Source organism: Panthera onca (assembly GCF_046562875.1).
Source record: "Panthera onca isolate mPanOnc1 chromosome E1 unlocalized genomic scaffold, mPanOnc1 haplotype 2 h2.Chr16_ul_8, whole genome shotgun sequence".
Classification (NCBI taxonomy): Eukaryota; Metazoa; Chordata; class Mammalia; order Carnivora; family Felidae; genus Panthera; species Panthera onca.
In genome coordinates, this window is record NW_027675822.1 from 162,768 (window position 1) to 179,767 (window position 17,000).

Genomic DNA, 17,000 nt, shown 5'->3' on the forward strand with positions numbered 1-17,000 from the left:
TTCTCCTATTTTGGAATATTTCCATTAGCTCAAATGTGGTTCATAAAGTGAAGCTTAGAAAATGTTGTTTCTATAACACGACCTCAAATTTGCACAATACTTATCAGTCTCAAATGCTACCTTGCCGTATTTCTTTTAATTTTTTTTATGTTTATTTTTGAGAGAGAGGGAGAGAGAGAGACAGAGCATGCGGGCAGAGAGAGAGGGAGACACAGAATATGAAGCAGGCTCCAGGCTCTGAGCTGTCAGCACAGAGCCCGATGCGGGTCTCGAACCCATGAACCAACCACGAGATTATGACCCTCTCTGCCACCCCTCCACTCGCACTCTATGTCTCTGTCTCTTTCTCTCTCCAAAATAAACATTTAAAAAAATTTTTTAAAAACAACAATAAACATTTATTCCTCAAAAAACATCTTTTTTAATGTTTATTTTGAAGAGAGAACAAGAGAGAGAGGGAGACACAGAATCTGAAGCAGGCTCCAGGCTCTGAGCTGTCAGCACAGAGCCCAATGCGGGGCCCGAAGCCATGAATGGTGAGACCATGACCTGAGCCAAAGTCAGACGCTCAACCAACTGAGCCACCCAGGCGCAATACCCATCCCCAACCCTCCCCTCCCTCCCACCCCCCATCAACCGTCAGTTTTGTGAACATATTTTAAAACTACCATAGCCAGGAAAACAAACCATTCTAGATATTGCAAACACACACACACACACAAAGGTCATACAAGCAATTGGTGCTCACCACTGGTGGGGCTCGCGGTGGTGAAGGTCAGGGCCAGGGGGGAATCGCACCACTAGCTCTCAGGTTACTTTACCACAGTTGCTCTCCATAGATTCAAAGCTGCTGCTGCCACTCGGTCAGGAAACTTCGGGAAGCCACTGCCGGGGTCACTACAGCCCCATGGCCCCAAGCCTGACTGGTGGGGAGTATGGACTCCAACATTCGGCCCGCATGTCTGCTGCTACAGAGGAGAAAAGCATGGCTTCCACCTCCTTCCACCTCCGCCTTCCAAATTTCACACAGGTACGCTTTATTGGCACAATTCTGCTGTCGAGGGAATCTGTCAACGATGGTTCGTGGGTTTCCAGGACCTGCAAAGAAGGGGCTAGAAATGGGTGTCAAGAGCCAACCAACATCATCCAGCAAACCCCTCCTGATGGGGGGGTGTTCAAAGGCTTTGTAAAAGGGGGGTGGTGTCCACGTGGAGTAACCTGGTGGTCGTGTTTCTAAGTCGGAAACCCTGAAAGGTGTCATTCTAGCTGGGCAGCAGGTGAGGCGCTGGATGCTGACGACATACACTCATCCCCAGAGGTGACTGGAGAAGCGCCTGGAGTTGATTCTTAGTTTCATCTCTGGAACGTTCTCACTGGAATTAAAGCTGGATGGACTATTGGCAATGCAGTATCTGAGAAAACATAGCCCCCATTCAAAAGGGCTGCCAGAGAAAAGATCTCCACAGGGAAACATGTTTTCTCAAAATACAGCCTTTGGACCTCTATACGCAAACATCCCTGGGATGCTTACTTAAAAAGCTGATCCTGAAAATAATTTAATTTCAAAGGCTGTTGGGGCACCTGGGTGGTTCAGTCAGTTGAGCGACCGACTTCGGCTCAGGTCATGATCTCACGGTTCTTGGGTTTGAGCCCCACGTCGGGCTCTGTGCTGACAGCGCGGAGCCTGGAGCCCGCTTTGGAGTCTGTGTCTAACTCGCTCTCTGCCCCTCCCCCACCCCCCTGCTTGCACCCTGCCTCTCTCTCAAAAATAAATATTAAAAATAAAAAAATTAAAAGGCTGATCCTGCACACCTCCCCTGATGAAAACAAACAAAAGCAGACACTACTTAAAGTAATCCAGACAGATTTCAGTCAGTAACATAGTATTGCAGTGCCGTAGGGGAAAGGGTTCATCGTGAGCAGGCACCCGACTGGGATTATTACAGAGGTGATGGGGTATTTCACAGGGAGAATGAGGGACTAGGGAAGGGAATGAGTGGGGGGCTCTATAATCAGAAGTGAAAGATGACAAAAAGCAGGAAGGGACGCTGGCCCATATGAGACCCATCTGGCTTTGCTGACACTTCTCAAAGTTAAGCTCCTGCCCTCTCACAGAAGCTGGGAGACAGGGGCCCGATCTTCAGGCGTTGGCTGGACTCAGCAGCCAATCCTTTAGACAGCCGGGAGTTTTGCAGGCAGGCACTTTAAGGGAGGCTAGGGTCCTACTAGGGATGCGGCCACGAGCTGCCAGCAACCACGTCCGTGTTTGTTCGCCTTCACAGGCCAAGCAAGGTCGAATCAAGAAGAGGGCTCGGAGGAGCCTGGCGAGCATTTGGAGAAAGAATCTGTCACCCTCCGAACCCACATGCCCACCCCTCCTGAGCCCATCCCCCAAACAGAGGGACCACTTTGACAGGCCTTTTTATGCTCACCAAACGACTGAAGTAGGACAAGGCGGACGGGGAGGTGGGGGAAGCAGAGGTTCTCCGGCTTCTTCAGGGCTGGAGGTCGGCAGGGATTTGGGGGTGGGAGACGAAGGGCAGAGCAGATTGAGGATGACCAGGAGGCTCAACTGGATTCTTAACCTGGGAGTCCCGACTGGTCATGCTGGCCGGCTCCTGCCCCCACGGAGGTCAGGGCCTCTCAGTCCTGAGGACCACCAGGCACGACCAGCTCTGGCTCCTGTGGTCCTGGTGGGGGTATGTTGTTGAGACCTGGGGGATGGCGTGGAGCACCAGCTGGGGGGCGGGAGCACACTCATTCAAGAAGAAGAAAAGTCCCGAGGCCCAGAGCAGAGGCAGGAATGGTGCTTAGGCTGCGTGTGTTTCCAGGGCAGCGGCAGAGAGCGGTCTGGCGCCACACTGTGGAGGAAATGAAGATTTCAACGGTACAAAGGCCTCGTCTGGATGAGAGCTACACCCCAGGGTGGTAGAGCAGGAAAACAGAAGGAGCCTGGCTCCCTGACATAAGAGCCACCGAACCAGCCCCAGATCCAGTACTTAACCGGATTATCATATGAGAGATCAAGAAGCTGCTTCTTAAAAAAATTTCTTTTCAATGTTTACTTATTTTTGAGAGACAGAGACAGAGCATGAGCAGGGGAGGGGCAGAGAGAGAGGGAGACACAGAACGTGAAGCAGGCTCCAGGCTCTGAGCCGTCCGCACACATCCCGACATGGGGCTCGAACCCATGAACGGCAAGATCGTGACCTGAGCCAAAGTCAGACACCTGACCGACTGAGCCACCCGGGTGCCCCCAAGAAGCTGTTTTTTAATTTAACCCACTGTTGGGGCGCCTGGATGGCTCAGTCGGTTAGGTGTCCGACTTCGGCTCAGGTCAGGATCTCACCGTTCGTGGGTTCAAGCCCCACATCGGGCTCTGTGCTGACGGCTCGGAGCCTGGAGCCCGCTTCAGACTCTGTGTCTCCCTCTGCCCTTCCCCCACTCAATCTCTGTCTCTGTCTCAAAAATAAATAAACATTTAAAAACAAAGGAATTAAAGGGCGCCTGGGTGGCTCAGTCGGTTAAGCATCCAACTTCAGCTCAGGTCACGATCTCGGGGTTCGTGAGTTTGAGTCCCACATCGGGTTCTGTGCTGTCAGCCTGTCAGCACAGAGCCCGCTTTGGATCCTCTGCCCCACTCTCTCTGCCCCTCCCCCGCTTGCACTCTCCCCCCCGCCCCCCGAAAAAAAGGATTAAAAAAAAAGAATTAAAAAAAATCACTTAACCACTGTTGTGTTGGGTCTCTACTGCAGCAGCTGAACCTGTACGTAACCTGATAACGGAGGGAATCCATGTATCTGTTATCTTTTGCCACAACAGTGCTAACTAATAGACCATCCTCAAAACTCAGAGGAGGCTGGGAAACCGATTCTCACAGGTTGGCCGTTACCGCTGTACTTTAATGCCCTGCTGGCTGGATCGGCGCTGCTTCTCACTGCTGGTCTTTTCTCCCTGTGTTGCTGCCGGGACCCAGGCTGAAGAGGCAGCGGCTACCCAAGAGAAGCGTAAGAGAGCAAGCAAAAGAGCCATCGGGCCTCTTCGAGCCTAAGCACGGAACCAGCCCCCAGCCCCAAGCCAGGGGATGGGAAAGTACACTGTGGCCACGAGGAGACACAGCAGGAGCGGGGATGCGGGGAGGGCCCATAATTCTCTCTCCCAGAATGTGACAGAGTCCTGGGTCAGAGGCTACAACACGGTGGCCCTGCTCTTCTAGGCGTCACCTACGAATGGCGCAGAGTGAAAGACAGCGTCCGTCCATGTGAAGACTCAACCGCAGTTCTCTATCAGGTCAGGAGCCCTGACAAGACAAGAATCACATCTCCTTCCTCTTCCCAACGCCTAGGGCCAGGCCCTGCCCTCAGGGCTGACTCAGGGAGATTACTGGGTGAATCTGAGACCATTTCTTCACTCTCTGCGTCGGATTCCTTATGTGATACAGACTGACCTCCTAAAGGTCAGCACACAGTGCTAGGGGTTTGCCCGCAAAGCTGCAAAGGGACTGTGCCATTGGGAACTGAGATGTGTACCTAGGTCTGTCTACACCGCATCCTGGATCCACTGCCTGCCAGAGGGACCTCCAGAAGAAAGGACTTCTACAAGTTAAATATCGCAGACTTCACACTCCAAAGGAGAACCGTTTGAAGAGAGCCATGGTTAACCCTGACGAATGCCACCATCACCACAGAATTCCAGGCACCGGGCATGTGGGTAGAAAGCATATTTTAGGGCAGTGACTCATGGTAAGTCGTTTCCTCCAGTCCCTAAAACGGGCTATTCAATGTCAAGCTGTCTCAGGCTCAGGCTGATAACAGGGCAGCCATAGGGGACCTAGTGGGAGCTGCGTTGTCACGGTCCAAGTCTGTACGCACCGCTTGTATAACCTGCCCAAGTTCACAAAGACAGGATATCAGTCGCCGCTCTTTATGCTCCCAGTGAAAGAAATCCAACTAAAATATGCTTAAGCCAAAAATGTCATACGGTGTATCGGCTCACATAACCGGGAAGCCTAAGATCTTCAAGCTGGCCGCATCTAGCGCTCAAACGTCATTCTCTCCCCAACTATCCCTCAGTTGTGCTTTCCTCCATGACGGCTTCAGGCCACAGGATGGATGCCCCAAGACTGCAAAGATAGTCCTTAGTAACTCCAACTCTCCACTGAGGTTGAGCAAGCCTCATAAAGGAAAGCCAGTCTTCAAAAAGCCTCTGATTGGTCTGCTTGGACCCTGTATCTGGCAGGAGGAGACCCTGATTGGCCAGCCATGGTCAGCGTGCACCTGCAAGGTGGGCCTTAAACCAGTACTTAAGTCTCTGCTAGGGCACAGGAACTGAATAGAAAGTCAAGAGAGGGGGTTGTCTCACGGCAAGTTGAGGGGGCGAGGTGACAAATGGAAGACCAGACATTGAGGCTAGATTGAACTAACCCTAAGCCTAAACTTTGAACAGGCTTTCACACGTTCATAGATGCTATTGTGAGTAAAACACAAATTCACTTAAGAGCAGGAGTGCCTTCATAGTAACTTTTGGTCTTTCTGTATTTTTTGTCCCAATTAATAGATATCGAAAGGATCCCTACGATCACGAGCAGGTCCGAAGACCATTCTATTTTTTAATATTAGAAAGGGATTCTTAACTGCAGATTAAGAGAGAGAGTAAAGAAAGCAAGAAGAGAAGGGAGCCAGGAAAACCCCAGCCCAGGAAGCAGCGAAGGAAGGTTCCAGGACAGCAGCGTATGACAGGTCAAGGAGGTAGCCGAGGGAAACGGCACTAACTGTCATGCCAGAGCACTGGAGCGGAGTGGAGGAGTGATCGTGGCGGGCAGCACAGAAAGAGAAGGAGAAGAAATTAAACCCCGGGGGGTCAGGGGACAGAAACGAGTGCCATCGGACTACATGAGCAAGCTCTGCGGTGAACAATGCTTACCTAGTCACAATTCTGCAACCACTATCAATCATGGGGCAAGAGTGACAAAACTAAACCCCAAGAATGGAATGGGTGGGGGGTGTTAAAGACCTAACTCCTTGCCTGTGTTGCTAGGAAGTCCACAGATAGCGTCTAAAATGGGTGAATCAGAGCACCTGGGTGGCTCAGTCGGTTGAGCGTCTGACGTCAGCTCAGGTCACGATTTCACGGTTCGTGGGTTCGAGCCCCGCATCGGACTTTGTGTTGACAGCGCAGAGCCTGCTTGGGATTCTCTCTCTCCTTCTCTCTCTTTCAAAAAAAAAAAAAAAATTAAAAAACTCTTTTAAATGGAAGAATTAAGAGCTAGAAACACAAGATAGGTGGAGATAAGCACCAGAAGATCCAGCGAGAGGTAAGGAGGACCGAGGACTGGCGAGCTGGCCCAGGAGGGTGGGGATGGTCGAGGCAAGAAGCTGCTGCGGGTCATTCTGTTTCCTCACCACTTCATTTCGTACTATTTGAACTGTAAACTATGTGTGATAACATTTGGGAGGCTTAAAGAGTCCATTCTTTTGTCAACGGCACCTCAAAGCTGTATTTGTGTCCAACTTTATTGAGATAGAATTGACACATAATTTTTACGAACCCTTTAAATCCATTTTTTAAAGAGAGTGGGAAGAACCAGCTTCCTGCAACAGAAGCCATGAGAACATTACCTATTCCGGTTTCAAAAGAAATGGTGGCATTAGTTCTGCTTAGATGATTTCGGTCAGAGACCAAGTAAGCATACATCTGGGGTTCAAACAAGAGAGGCTCTCACTCCAGTGCTCAAAGACCAGTTAGAAAACGGAGATCTGACTGAACTGGGTAGGTACGAATTAGCCAAAACTGTAACAATAATAATAATAATAATAATAATATAGCTAGTTATCCTCAAGTGCTTACTTCAGACCAGAAACCGTCCTGAGGATATTATCTTATTTAATCCTCATGGCAACTGATATTTTCCCCAATTTACAGATGAGGAACTGAGGCTCAGATAGTTTGGGGAACTTCCCGGAAGTCACACACTCTGGCCCCTCTGCCTGAGGCAGAGGGGCCTCAGCGTGTTGTGATTTACTTCTCTTTTCTAACCACCAATCAAACTTAGAAGTTTCTATCTCTGGTGCCATCTCGAGGGGCCTATGAAAACCACTGACTGTGGCAGTGGTCTCAGGCCCACACTTGCTGGGTTGTGCTGGGCCCTGCGCTGTCTTAGGGAAGGCCTAGAAAACAGTATGGGGTAGAGCCGGTATTCAAACCTAAGCATTCCCGGCTCCAAAGCCCACTTGCTCGGCCACTGAATTATCCTAGTTCTCCAGCTAGAATCAGAGCTGGGTGAGGATCCCACCTGTAGTAATTATGAGTTGTATGGCCTTGGGCCCCCAAGTTCCTTAACCTCTCTTAAGCCTGTTTTATCATCTATGCCATGGGGATAACAATGGTGCTTACCTTCAGGGTGGTTGCTAAGGATAAATCAAAATTCCTATCTGGCAAATAGGAGCCTCTATTTTCCACACCTGTTAAATGCCTTGCCCTTCAGCTCCTAGGTTAAGGAGAGATTCTCACATTTTCTCACCCTTCAGATCCACGGGTGGTAGGGCAAGAGACAGAAAAGGTTTGGGTCAAGGCTAAATACTTGGACCTCATCCCAGAGTGACTCTCCAGGGCAGGGGCGGGGTTCAGGAATCTACACCTTAGACCCCCGAGAAATTCAGATGCCTGCAGTCCTCCTGCCTGGCTTTGAATGACTATGCGTAGTGCTTGAAATCTGACAGACCAGTGCCTTTGTGAGCGTCTGAGCCCTTCCTGCACTGGCCTCCAGCTGTGTCTGTGCCTCCTCCCTTTCCCCATTGCCCAATCTGTCTTTATCTCCCCCTTCCATTCTAAGCCCCCTCCCCTTACTCTAGCCTTACTTCCTAGCTTCCTCTCCACCTCTCCGTGCACCCTCCCCTGAGCTCAGTCTGCATTCCTACCCACCGGCCGTTTCTCTACCAGTCTCTTCGCAGGCATTGCCCTTTCCTGTGTCCACCCGGAAGGCTCAGATAAAAGTTGCTTCCGCCAGGATAACCTTCAAGGCCTCTTCCCTGGCACCATGGCACTTTGCACGTACCTTTATTATTGCTCAAATAACAGGGTAATGGGAGATTTTTTTTTCCGGCCTCAGATTACCTGGTGGACTCGTGGCCCACGAATGGTGGAAATGTGCGCCAGAGTAAGATGGAGAGAGGAGGACAAGCCCGTAGACTTTGCAGAGGGGCCGAGAGGCCTGAGAAGTAAGAGAAGACCAGGAGACAGGGGCTCCTGAAAAGATAGATAAGAGATTACCATGCGGGGTTCCCACAGCTTTTGCAGACAGCGGCTGCGCAAAAATTCATTGGAAGAACTGAGGAATGTTGCTGGCTCCATCTGGGGGAGGGCATGCTTGTATCAAGACACTGATGCTCTTGATGTGCTATAATTATAACCAGAAACACTATCCTTTTGCCCAGGAAACTGGATTTCCCAGTAAATTCCTTACTTTCCAAGTTGTTTAACGCTAAGATAATGCTTTGCTTCTGTGTCCTTATTTATTTATCTTTAACGTTTATTTACTTTGGAGAGGGAGAGCACAAGCGAGGGAGGGGCAGAGAGAGAGAGAGAGAGAGAGAGAGAGAGAGAATCCCAAGCAGGCTCTGCACGGTCAGCGCAGAGCCCAATGCAGGGCTGGAACTCACAACTGTGAGATTGTGACCTGAGCCGAAGTCAGACACTTAACCGACCGAGCCACCCAGGCATCCCTCCGTGTCCTTATTTCTAACTTTCTGTTCAACTGTTAACCATACTAAATGTACTCAGATTCATCTAGTCTAAAATCGAGGAGAGGTGGTTCTCGCTCCTAGAGACAGAATTATTGAAGAGGCAGCCCGCACACACTCAGGTGCCACATCTCCAACAGCTGGTTTTATAAATGGAAACAGGCACTGGGACCCCTTCTTCTCCCCTTCCCAGAAAGGCTGATGGAGAGCCTGGCCCAGATCAGTGGAGCTTTCTTCCAAGAACTGTCCCGTTCCCAGACCAGCCCTGTAGACACCCCCAAAGTCCCCCTGGACCTGCAGGTAGCAGTACCTCTCCACCCCAGTACTCACCCCACACTCAGGCCCTAAGATCCCACTTGACCTGAGCCTGCAGGTATGAAGTGTCCAAAGCACAAGACATCTGTCCCCACCCCCACCAACACACACTCTTGACCTTTTGTTCTGGGTCCATGTGAAAGAGAAATGTCAACTCTACCAAGTAAAGGAAACAAACAACTTCCTGGCTAGATGAGAATAACCAGAACCTTAAGCTTCATGCCTGGGGGCTGACGGGTACCTAAAGGTGCTCCCTTGGTGATAGGGGTGATCAAAACCTGTATGCTTGTCCTGAGAACCACCAGGCGGGAAGCACCAACTGCACTGATGCCCTCAGGGAGGCAAAACTAGGGTAGACGTTATTGGTCCGATTTTACAAGTGGGAACCTTCCGGGCAGGAGGCCAACAGACAGCCTCGGTAGACAGCACGGTAGATAGTGCTGTGCCCAGGCAAGGTCGTGAACCCAGAAGGCGGCCGGGATCTAGTGAGACGCAGACACTGCTGGGGGCGGGCAGTAGGACACGTTCCGCCCGACACTGGTGGGCTAGCCTGGTGGCCTCGCCTCTTCGTGCGCATCTCGGGTCGCAGAGTCCCCAGCCTCCCAGATCACTCACCTGCTCTGGAGCTGGGAACTTGGGCTTTCCTGAGCGCTGGCCCCGCCCCGAGGCTCCGCCGGCCCTGCGCTGGGCTCCGCGGTCCGGGGGCGGGGCCGGACGCCGAACCAACGTGATGGCGTCAGGCGCCGCGAGCGCCGTTTCCTGTTGTCCCTGGCCCGGAGGCCGCAGCGCCTGGTCGGAGGCTTAGGGGCTGCAGTGGCCAGGAGTGCCCCGCGCCCCCTCCCCGCTCCCTCTGGTGAGTTAGGGGTCAGAGGGCGAGGAGGGTGAGAAGGGGACGGCGGGGCCGAGACGAGAACGGGCGATGGGTCACCAGCCCTGTCCGTGATCGCAAACCCTTGGTTGCTTTGAAACTGTCCTGCTTCAGAGCCTTTTCCCTGCCCGGCCTGAGCCCCGCACCCTACCCCACTCGGACCCGAGCCTTCAGCCCAAACAGCCAGTGCTGACCCGTCCCCTTCCTCTTCTCCACCCGTGACCCGAGCCCAGCCCTTACCCTCACCCCTTCACCACTGGTCTTGCGTAAGTGCAGCCACACTCGACCCCACGGTAGCCCACTTCCAACCCCTAGGACAGCCACTTCCCTCCGCCTCCCTCTAACGCATCTCCTTCTCACCCCTCAACCCCTTTGGCAATCCCAGTGCTCCACGCAAACCTCCTCGAGCCCCCCCTCCCCCTCCCCGTCTTTCTGGCTTACCCCTTTTCAGGCTCAGCTTTCTTATCCCAGCCCCCCTGCTCAGCCCCCCAAGGTCTGCTCAGCCAAAACACCCACCTCCCCCCACTCATTTAATACCTACCACTACAGTAGATGCCCTATTGCGCTTACCCCCCTCTTCTTGATAACTCTGATCTCAGCCCTATCTCAAGTCTTGTATGTATCTTCTTGCCCTCACCCACTCAACCCCTAACTTCCAAGCCCACCGCATACTTTCTTTCCATCCCCAGCCAGCCTGAGGACACTTCATTCCTGAGTCTTTGCTAAACCACCCCCCAACTCTTGCTGCCCTAGTTCCCACCACCCCTACCCAATCTTGTTAGATTGACGTCTTCCTATCCCCATTTCAACTCTTCATCCCAGCTCTGTGCCCACTCTTCCCTTGATGTGGTCCCCATTTGATCTGAGAACCTAGTGCAGTCCCCTGCCAACCCCACCTGCTTTCTCAGAGCCAGGCACTTGCCGAACACCTCAATTGAGGCAGGGCCTCAGATGGTAAGTAAGTGTGGAGGAGTAGAGATCCTTCTCCCGTGGGTCAAGTGCTTTTCCTGGATGTCAGGCCCCCTGTACCTGTCCTTAAGGATTGTATTCCTGGCATCCATATTACATTACTCGCGTTGGCTGCTGGAATGATAGGTATCATCCAAATACCTGGAAGGTGAGGGAGCTACTCATTCAGCTGGGGCAGTGGAAGCTTATCACTTCCTTTTGGGTGACGATCTGGAGAAACTCAAGCGGTTCCACTGTGTGGGGTTGGCTGTGGTCACAGAATCATGTCCATGTGCATTGCCCTGCCGCTCAGAAAGGACCCTCACCCAGTGCTCCTCCTGGCCAGAACTGGTTGTAGATTAGTCCCGCTACCGAATGTGCCAGAGGTGACGTTACATGTTGTGAAGAGTAGAGATGAGTGGATCCTGGGGACGCCGAGGCCTCCGTGGAGGCTGTTGAATTGCTTCCTCTTTTTGCAGGTGCTGGATCATTGAGTTTTGACCATTTTGATTACCCATGAACACAGAGAGTCAAGTTATCTCAGAGTAGCTAGACATTCTTGAGGCACCCAGGCTCCATGGTTAACATTTATAATCTCCTGGGATTTGGGGGTGCACATCCCCTCTAAGTTCTGGTGACCAAACTCCAAAGGATTGGCCACTTGACAGCCATTGTAAAGGACCCCAAAGAAGACCCCTTGTGTTTGCTTGCATTTATAGTCTCACGCCTTTGAGAATCGGATGTCCTTTTACCTTCAATATCCCCTTCCGTTAAGGTGTGATCTCTGAAGGGTTTCAGCCTGTTGGCAGCTTGGTGTAATGGAAGGAGTTCTGCAGTGACCCCACCACTGAGAAGTTGTATACCTCAACTTCTTACAGTCTGAAACGGTCTGAGCCTTTTTATTTTACTCATCTGTTCATTCAGCAAGTATTTTGTGAGCACCACTGTGTGCCGTGCACTGTTTGAAGCATTAGAAAGACAATGGTGAATGAGTCAGGCAAAGGTCCTGCTTTCATTCACTCAGAGTTTGGTCCTTGCCAGAATCTTAAGGGATCTGGGACAAGAATATGGGAGAGATGGGTGTTGTTGGATGGAAGGAGGGAGGGAGGAAAGAAAGATACCCAGTGTTCCTAGACCTCACATTTCTGGCCTCACCCACTAGCCTTTGGACTGGGAATCACGAGCCAGAAGTTGCTTGCCCTCCAGCTGATATTCAGTTGCTTTGTCGCCCTACCCACCCCCCCCCCCACACCCATCCCACCCCCCACAGGGCTCTTGTCTAGAAATCCAACTTTCTTCAGGTAGAAGGAGGTGCTGTTTACTCAGCACTCACATGTCTGAAGTATCAGCTGTCTTTCTGAATCAGAAGATAACTTTGTCATTTGTTTCCAGCTGAAAACCCTGACTCATCACCTGGTACAGCAGCTGGAGGGCTTAAACACCGGCCTGTTGTCGTGCATAGCCAGGTGCAGGATCGGAGTCAGGCCGTAGAGACGAGGCTGTCGCGGATGGCGGGGAAGTCTCTAAGAAGAAGAGGTTGCTGTTTACTGATGAACGGAGTGTTTCGAAAGTGGTGAAGCCAGGTTATCCATTTCTTCTTCTAATGTAAGTCTCATCTGAGTCCTTCTCCTCTTTTCGTTCTTCCTTAGTCTCTGGAGGAAGTGAAATTGGATGTTTATAGAAGGCCAGGCAGTATCACGAAGAGAATCAACCCCAACGATTCCTTCCTGTGTGTTGGAACATTTGAGGAGGGACAGCTCGGAAACCTGGCTGCCATGGAAAGGACCTGTGGTCAGCTAGTTGGGGCCACAGATCTGATGGGCAAGATTGTTTCTTGTCAGTGTTAGGCCTTCTTTGATAAGGTGGAGCTTCTGAAGAGTCTGTGAATAATAAGTTTGCCTGAAACTCTTTGAACCAAGGACCTGGGACAGTATGAACTGACGAAAGGCACAGAGCTTGGAGTGAGAAAATTCTGTCCCTCACCTGAGGCATGTTTCTACTGAGCCTCAGTTTTCTCTTCTGTGAATGAGGGATACTCATCCTTCTCTCACAGGATTGTTTTAAGAATTAAATGAGGATAGAGAATGAGATCCTGTGCCAGAGTGAACCAATACAGAGGGGCAGAGGTAGACGAAGGGTGACTTAAGAGTTTCCTAAAGGCACACGGCACTCACCTTTTCTGCTCCACTGTATCAGGGATGTTTGAACTCTCTACTTGCTCTCTTTCTTCTGGGTCTCCTGAAGACCCACCCCTCTTTCGTTTGCTTCTTGGTGTCAGTGAAGACAGCTCTGAAGATAGAAAGTGAAACCAGTCCCATAGCATGGTAGATGGGGGTCTGGCTCACCCAAGGAGCCTGCTGGAGTGCTGACCTAGCAGTCAGGAGACCCAGAGCCCAGAGATCTCACATCGTAGATGGTCGTGGTCCTGCCTCTGAGCCATTTCCTGCCTTCCTGAGGCGTTCTAGAACCGACAGGCCTATGTAGGTAGGGAGCTTTGGCTTCCTGCAAGGAAAGATGTGCCCGGAACTTTGGCCTGACCCCCACGTCTCAGTTCTGTTTTGTGAATTGTCAAGTGGCAATTCTTCTAGGTTTCTCTGCACTGTTGTCCTTTTGTGACGTTCCCGACACTGTTTTAGGTCACAGTTGTCTCTTGTCTGGCCCTGCTCTGACCTCAGTGTCAGTTTACTTTGTTTTTTCAGCAGACCCTGACTTGGCCAGAGCACCCACTTAATGATAAGCCTCCCTCCCTCCAGTGAATATTATATTCAGTGAATTAGTTGATGAGGCCTCAATGGTCTTCCTCTTCAGATTGCTGAGGCCCAAGCCTTGAGGCCGGCTGAGGGAAGGGCAGTTTTAGGGCTTGAGGCTCTGTCTAGAAGGGCAGGCCCCCGGAATTGCCAGAGGGGATTGGATGCCAGGGTCTCAAAGCCAGCGAGCCTGAACGTGGCCTGCAGGGCTGCGTAGGGTAGCCTTGAAGAAACCCAGCCTCTAGGATCAGGCACGGTTTCAGGACCGACTCTATAGTATGTCCCCTTCTCCCGGTGCCCTGGTGGCCAGAGCATGGAGCTGGTCTCCAGCGAAGGGTCCTGAGGATTCCCAGTGGGTAGGAGCTGGGAAAGTGGTGGAGGGAGAGACAGTCTGATGGGCTGTGGCCAGGGGCTAGTGTTCCTCCTGTCAGTCTGTTGTGCGCTGACCAGAGCTGGTTTCGTGGGGGCCGTCCTCCACACACCTATCTGCCTTTGCATGTCCTTACTTAGGAAGGTCGGCGCTGGGTCCTGTTCACCCTCTGCCGGATCCAGAGGCCAGGGCTTGAATCAGAGCGTCTTTCATCATTTAGGGCCACCCTGCCGTTCTCCATGCCTCACTGTTCGCCTGTAAACCTTTCCTGCCAGACTCAACCCTGATGCTCCCTTGCATCCCGCCACCTGGGCCCCCAGCTGGAGAGCCCTCCTCCCAAGACTTCCCTGCCCCCTCCCCAGCCACCCCTTAGCCCTAGCTCACACCCGCCTCTTCCAGAAGGGTGGATGTCATCCTGGCCGAAGGTGGTAGAGCCCGCCACTGATCAGCCCTGGGATCTTGGGAAGTTCCCTGACCTGGGTCAGCTTTGATTTATCTGGATAATAAAAGAGCTCGCCTAGGGTGGTTACAAGGAATGAATGAAGCAATGTGTGTAAACAGTACAAAATCCATTCATCATGCCTCCATTTGATAACTTCTTTGGGCCATAGGTTTTTGAGAACAGAGACAGCGATGACCTATTTTTTGGTGTCCCTCCATGCTCGGCAGCGTGGTCACTAGAGATCTGTTTAGATGGGAATGTGCCTGCCCAATCCTGGTCCGTCCAAGTGGCTGGGGCGGTCCAGGCGAGCCAACAGCCACCCCCCGAGGCTCAGGTTGAGCCCCCCCCCCCCCCACCTAAGCCACCCCCGGGGGGGTGGGGGGGAAGCCAGTGCCCTGAGGGATTTACCTGTGTACTGACTTCAGGTAGTTGAGCGGACTCATTCAGACAGTGGCCTTTGCCTATAAGGCTTGGCCACATCCAACCGGGGTAATAGATACCATTTATCCTTAGTACCGTCAGGCACTGTGCTGGGCGTTTTCCACATTCATAACCTCCGTTTGAGACGTCTGCCGTGGTGCCCCACCTAGCATGCCTAAGTGGTTAGTGGCAAATTGAGATTCGAACCCGTGTTGTTTCCCTTTAGGCGTGTCCCTGTGCTGCTCCAGCTGGACCCTCGTGCCTGGAGGGGAAGCAGCTATGTAGCAAGAGGCCCTCCCTTTGGAAACTTCCTTCAGTTGTGCTTGTCCCTGCCGAGCTGGCAGACATCGGGCTGGCACAGGAGTCAGAGGCTCCGAATGTGAATTGTGAGCCCCTGCTTCCTGGTCCACGTGGGCTCTTGGCACCTCCAGCGGCAGCATCCCCCTCGCACCCTTAGTTCTGTATCCAAATCGGCCCCTCATTCCCTGCTTTTTTGTGCCAGCGTTTGGTGTGGCATACAGAGGCCTCTCCATGCCCTGATTAGGGTGGACCCACCCACGGCACATAGGATTCCCCACCTCCTGAGATTCGAGCCCTCAGATTTCTTCTCTTCCCTTGTTTCCTTCCTTAAAATCCACTCTTGGCTTTTACTTTTGAATTCAGAGGCCTTTGCATTGCAGTTTGAGGAAGATGGGCTGACCCGCTGCCTGCTGGGGGGAGGGGGAGAATTGGCTGGGGGTGGTGAGCTGGAACCTGCTCATCTGGCCGCGCCGTCTGTCTCTGCAGGTGTCATGTGATTCTCCGAGGGAGCTGCAGTGTGAGCGGAAATGCTCTCGGTGGTGGAGAATGGACTGGACCCCCGGGCTGCCATCCCGGTAGGCAGTCGGAGAGGCTCAAGGGTGGGGAAGGGGGCACGGGACAGCCATGTCATTGGTCTTCCTCACTTTGAAATGAATGAGTACTGTCTGGAAAGCGAGGCTTCGGGCTGAGAAAGAGTTATAGCAGAAGCAGGCTCTGAGGAGACCCTGCCCTTTCTAGAACATCTTATTGGTGATAGAATGGGAATTGATAAAAAACAACGGATTTTAATAGGGGCTGCCTGAAGACCAAGGATTTCTCAAAGGAAGTCATACATATGGGGCGCCTGGGTGGCTCACACGGTTAAGCGTCATGATCGTAAGCGGCTCATGGTCTTGCAGTTTGTGAGGTCAAGCCCTGCATTGGGCTCTCTGCTGTCAGAGCAGAGCCTGCTTTGGATCCTCGGTCCGCTCTGTCTCTGCCCCCTCCCCCACAGGCACATACATGTATGCATATTCTCTCTCTCTCTCTCCCTCTCTCTCCTCTCTCTCTCTCTCTCTCTCTCTCTCTCTCTCTCTCAAAAATAAGTAAACATTAAAAGAAGGGGCAGCTGGGTGGCTCAGTCGGTTGAGCATCCGACTTCGGCTCAGGTCATGATCTCACGGCTCATGGGCCGGAGGCCCGCATCGGGCTCTGTGCTGCCAGCTCAGTGCCTGGAGGCTGCTTCATATTCTGGGTCTCCCTCTCTCTCTCTGCCCTCTCCCTCCCATGCTGTCTCTCTCTGTCTCTCAAAAATAAATAAACATTAAAAAAAAGAAAAGAGGGCATTAGGGTGGCCTGGGTGCCTCAGACGGTTGAGCGTCCATTTGGCTCAGGTCATGATCTCACGATTTGGGAGTTTGCTGCTGTCACTCCCTAGCCCACTTTGAATCCTCTGTCCTCCTCTCTCTTTGCCTCTCTCTCTCTCTCTCTCTCTCTCTCTCCAGTCAAATAAGCAAACAATAAAAGAAGTATATGACCCATAAGTCATATGAAAAGATGTCTAACATCAAAAGACTGCATACTGTATGACTTCATTTACACAAAATGTCCAGAATTGGCAAATCCATAAAGACAGAAAGTAGATTAGTAGTTGCTAGGGGTTGAGGGAGAGGGGACTAGAGAGGAGTGACTGCTCATGGGCACAGTGTTCCTTTTTGAGACAATGAAAATGTCCTAAAATTAGGTAGTGGCTGTAGTTTCACTATTCTGTGAACATACCAAAAATCACTGAACTGTATAGTTTAAATGAGTGAATTTTAGGCAATGTAAATTGTGTCTCATTAAAGCTGTTATAAAGAAAAAAAAAAAAAAA

General features: G+C 51.7%; 1 protein-coding gene and 1 long non-coding RNA gene across 6 annotated transcripts in view; one reads left to right on the forward strand and one right to left on the reverse strand.

Moving 5' to 3' along the window:
• On the reverse strand, positions 1 to 12,368 carry LOC145715195 (uncharacterized). Of its 2 annotated transcripts, XR_014137208.1 has the most exons (5): positions 12,283 to 12,368; positions 6,078 to 6,210; positions 2,433 to 2,861; positions 1,219 to 2,321; positions 1 to 1,098 (listed from the first exon to the last, which is right to left on the reverse strand). It is a non-coding gene; the product is annotated as an uncharacterized LOC145715195 (long non-coding RNA). The 2 variants fall into 2 exon arrangements; XR_014137207.1 differs by having other exon boundaries at positions 1,219 to 2,861.
• LOC144615158 (pleckstrin homology domain-containing family M member 1-like) overlaps positions 9,772 to 17,000 on the forward strand; it is a 20,721-nt gene continuing 13,492 nt past the window's right edge. For 2 of the 4 annotated variants that reach the window (XM_078442004.2, XM_078442007.1), the window contains exons 1-2: positions 12,386 to 12,474; positions 15,635 to 15,723. In XM_078442004.2, the coding sequence (XP_078298130.1) occupies positions 15,676 to 15,723 (48 nt within the window). In that variant the 5' untranslated portion in view covers positions 12,386 to 12,474; positions 15,635 to 15,675. Of the gene's footprint in view, positions 9,907 to 12,385; positions 12,475 to 15,054; positions 15,235 to 15,634; positions 15,724 to 17,000 lie in introns of those variants that run through there. The other 2 variants (XM_078442006.2, XM_081794889.1) reach the window with 2 other exon arrangements.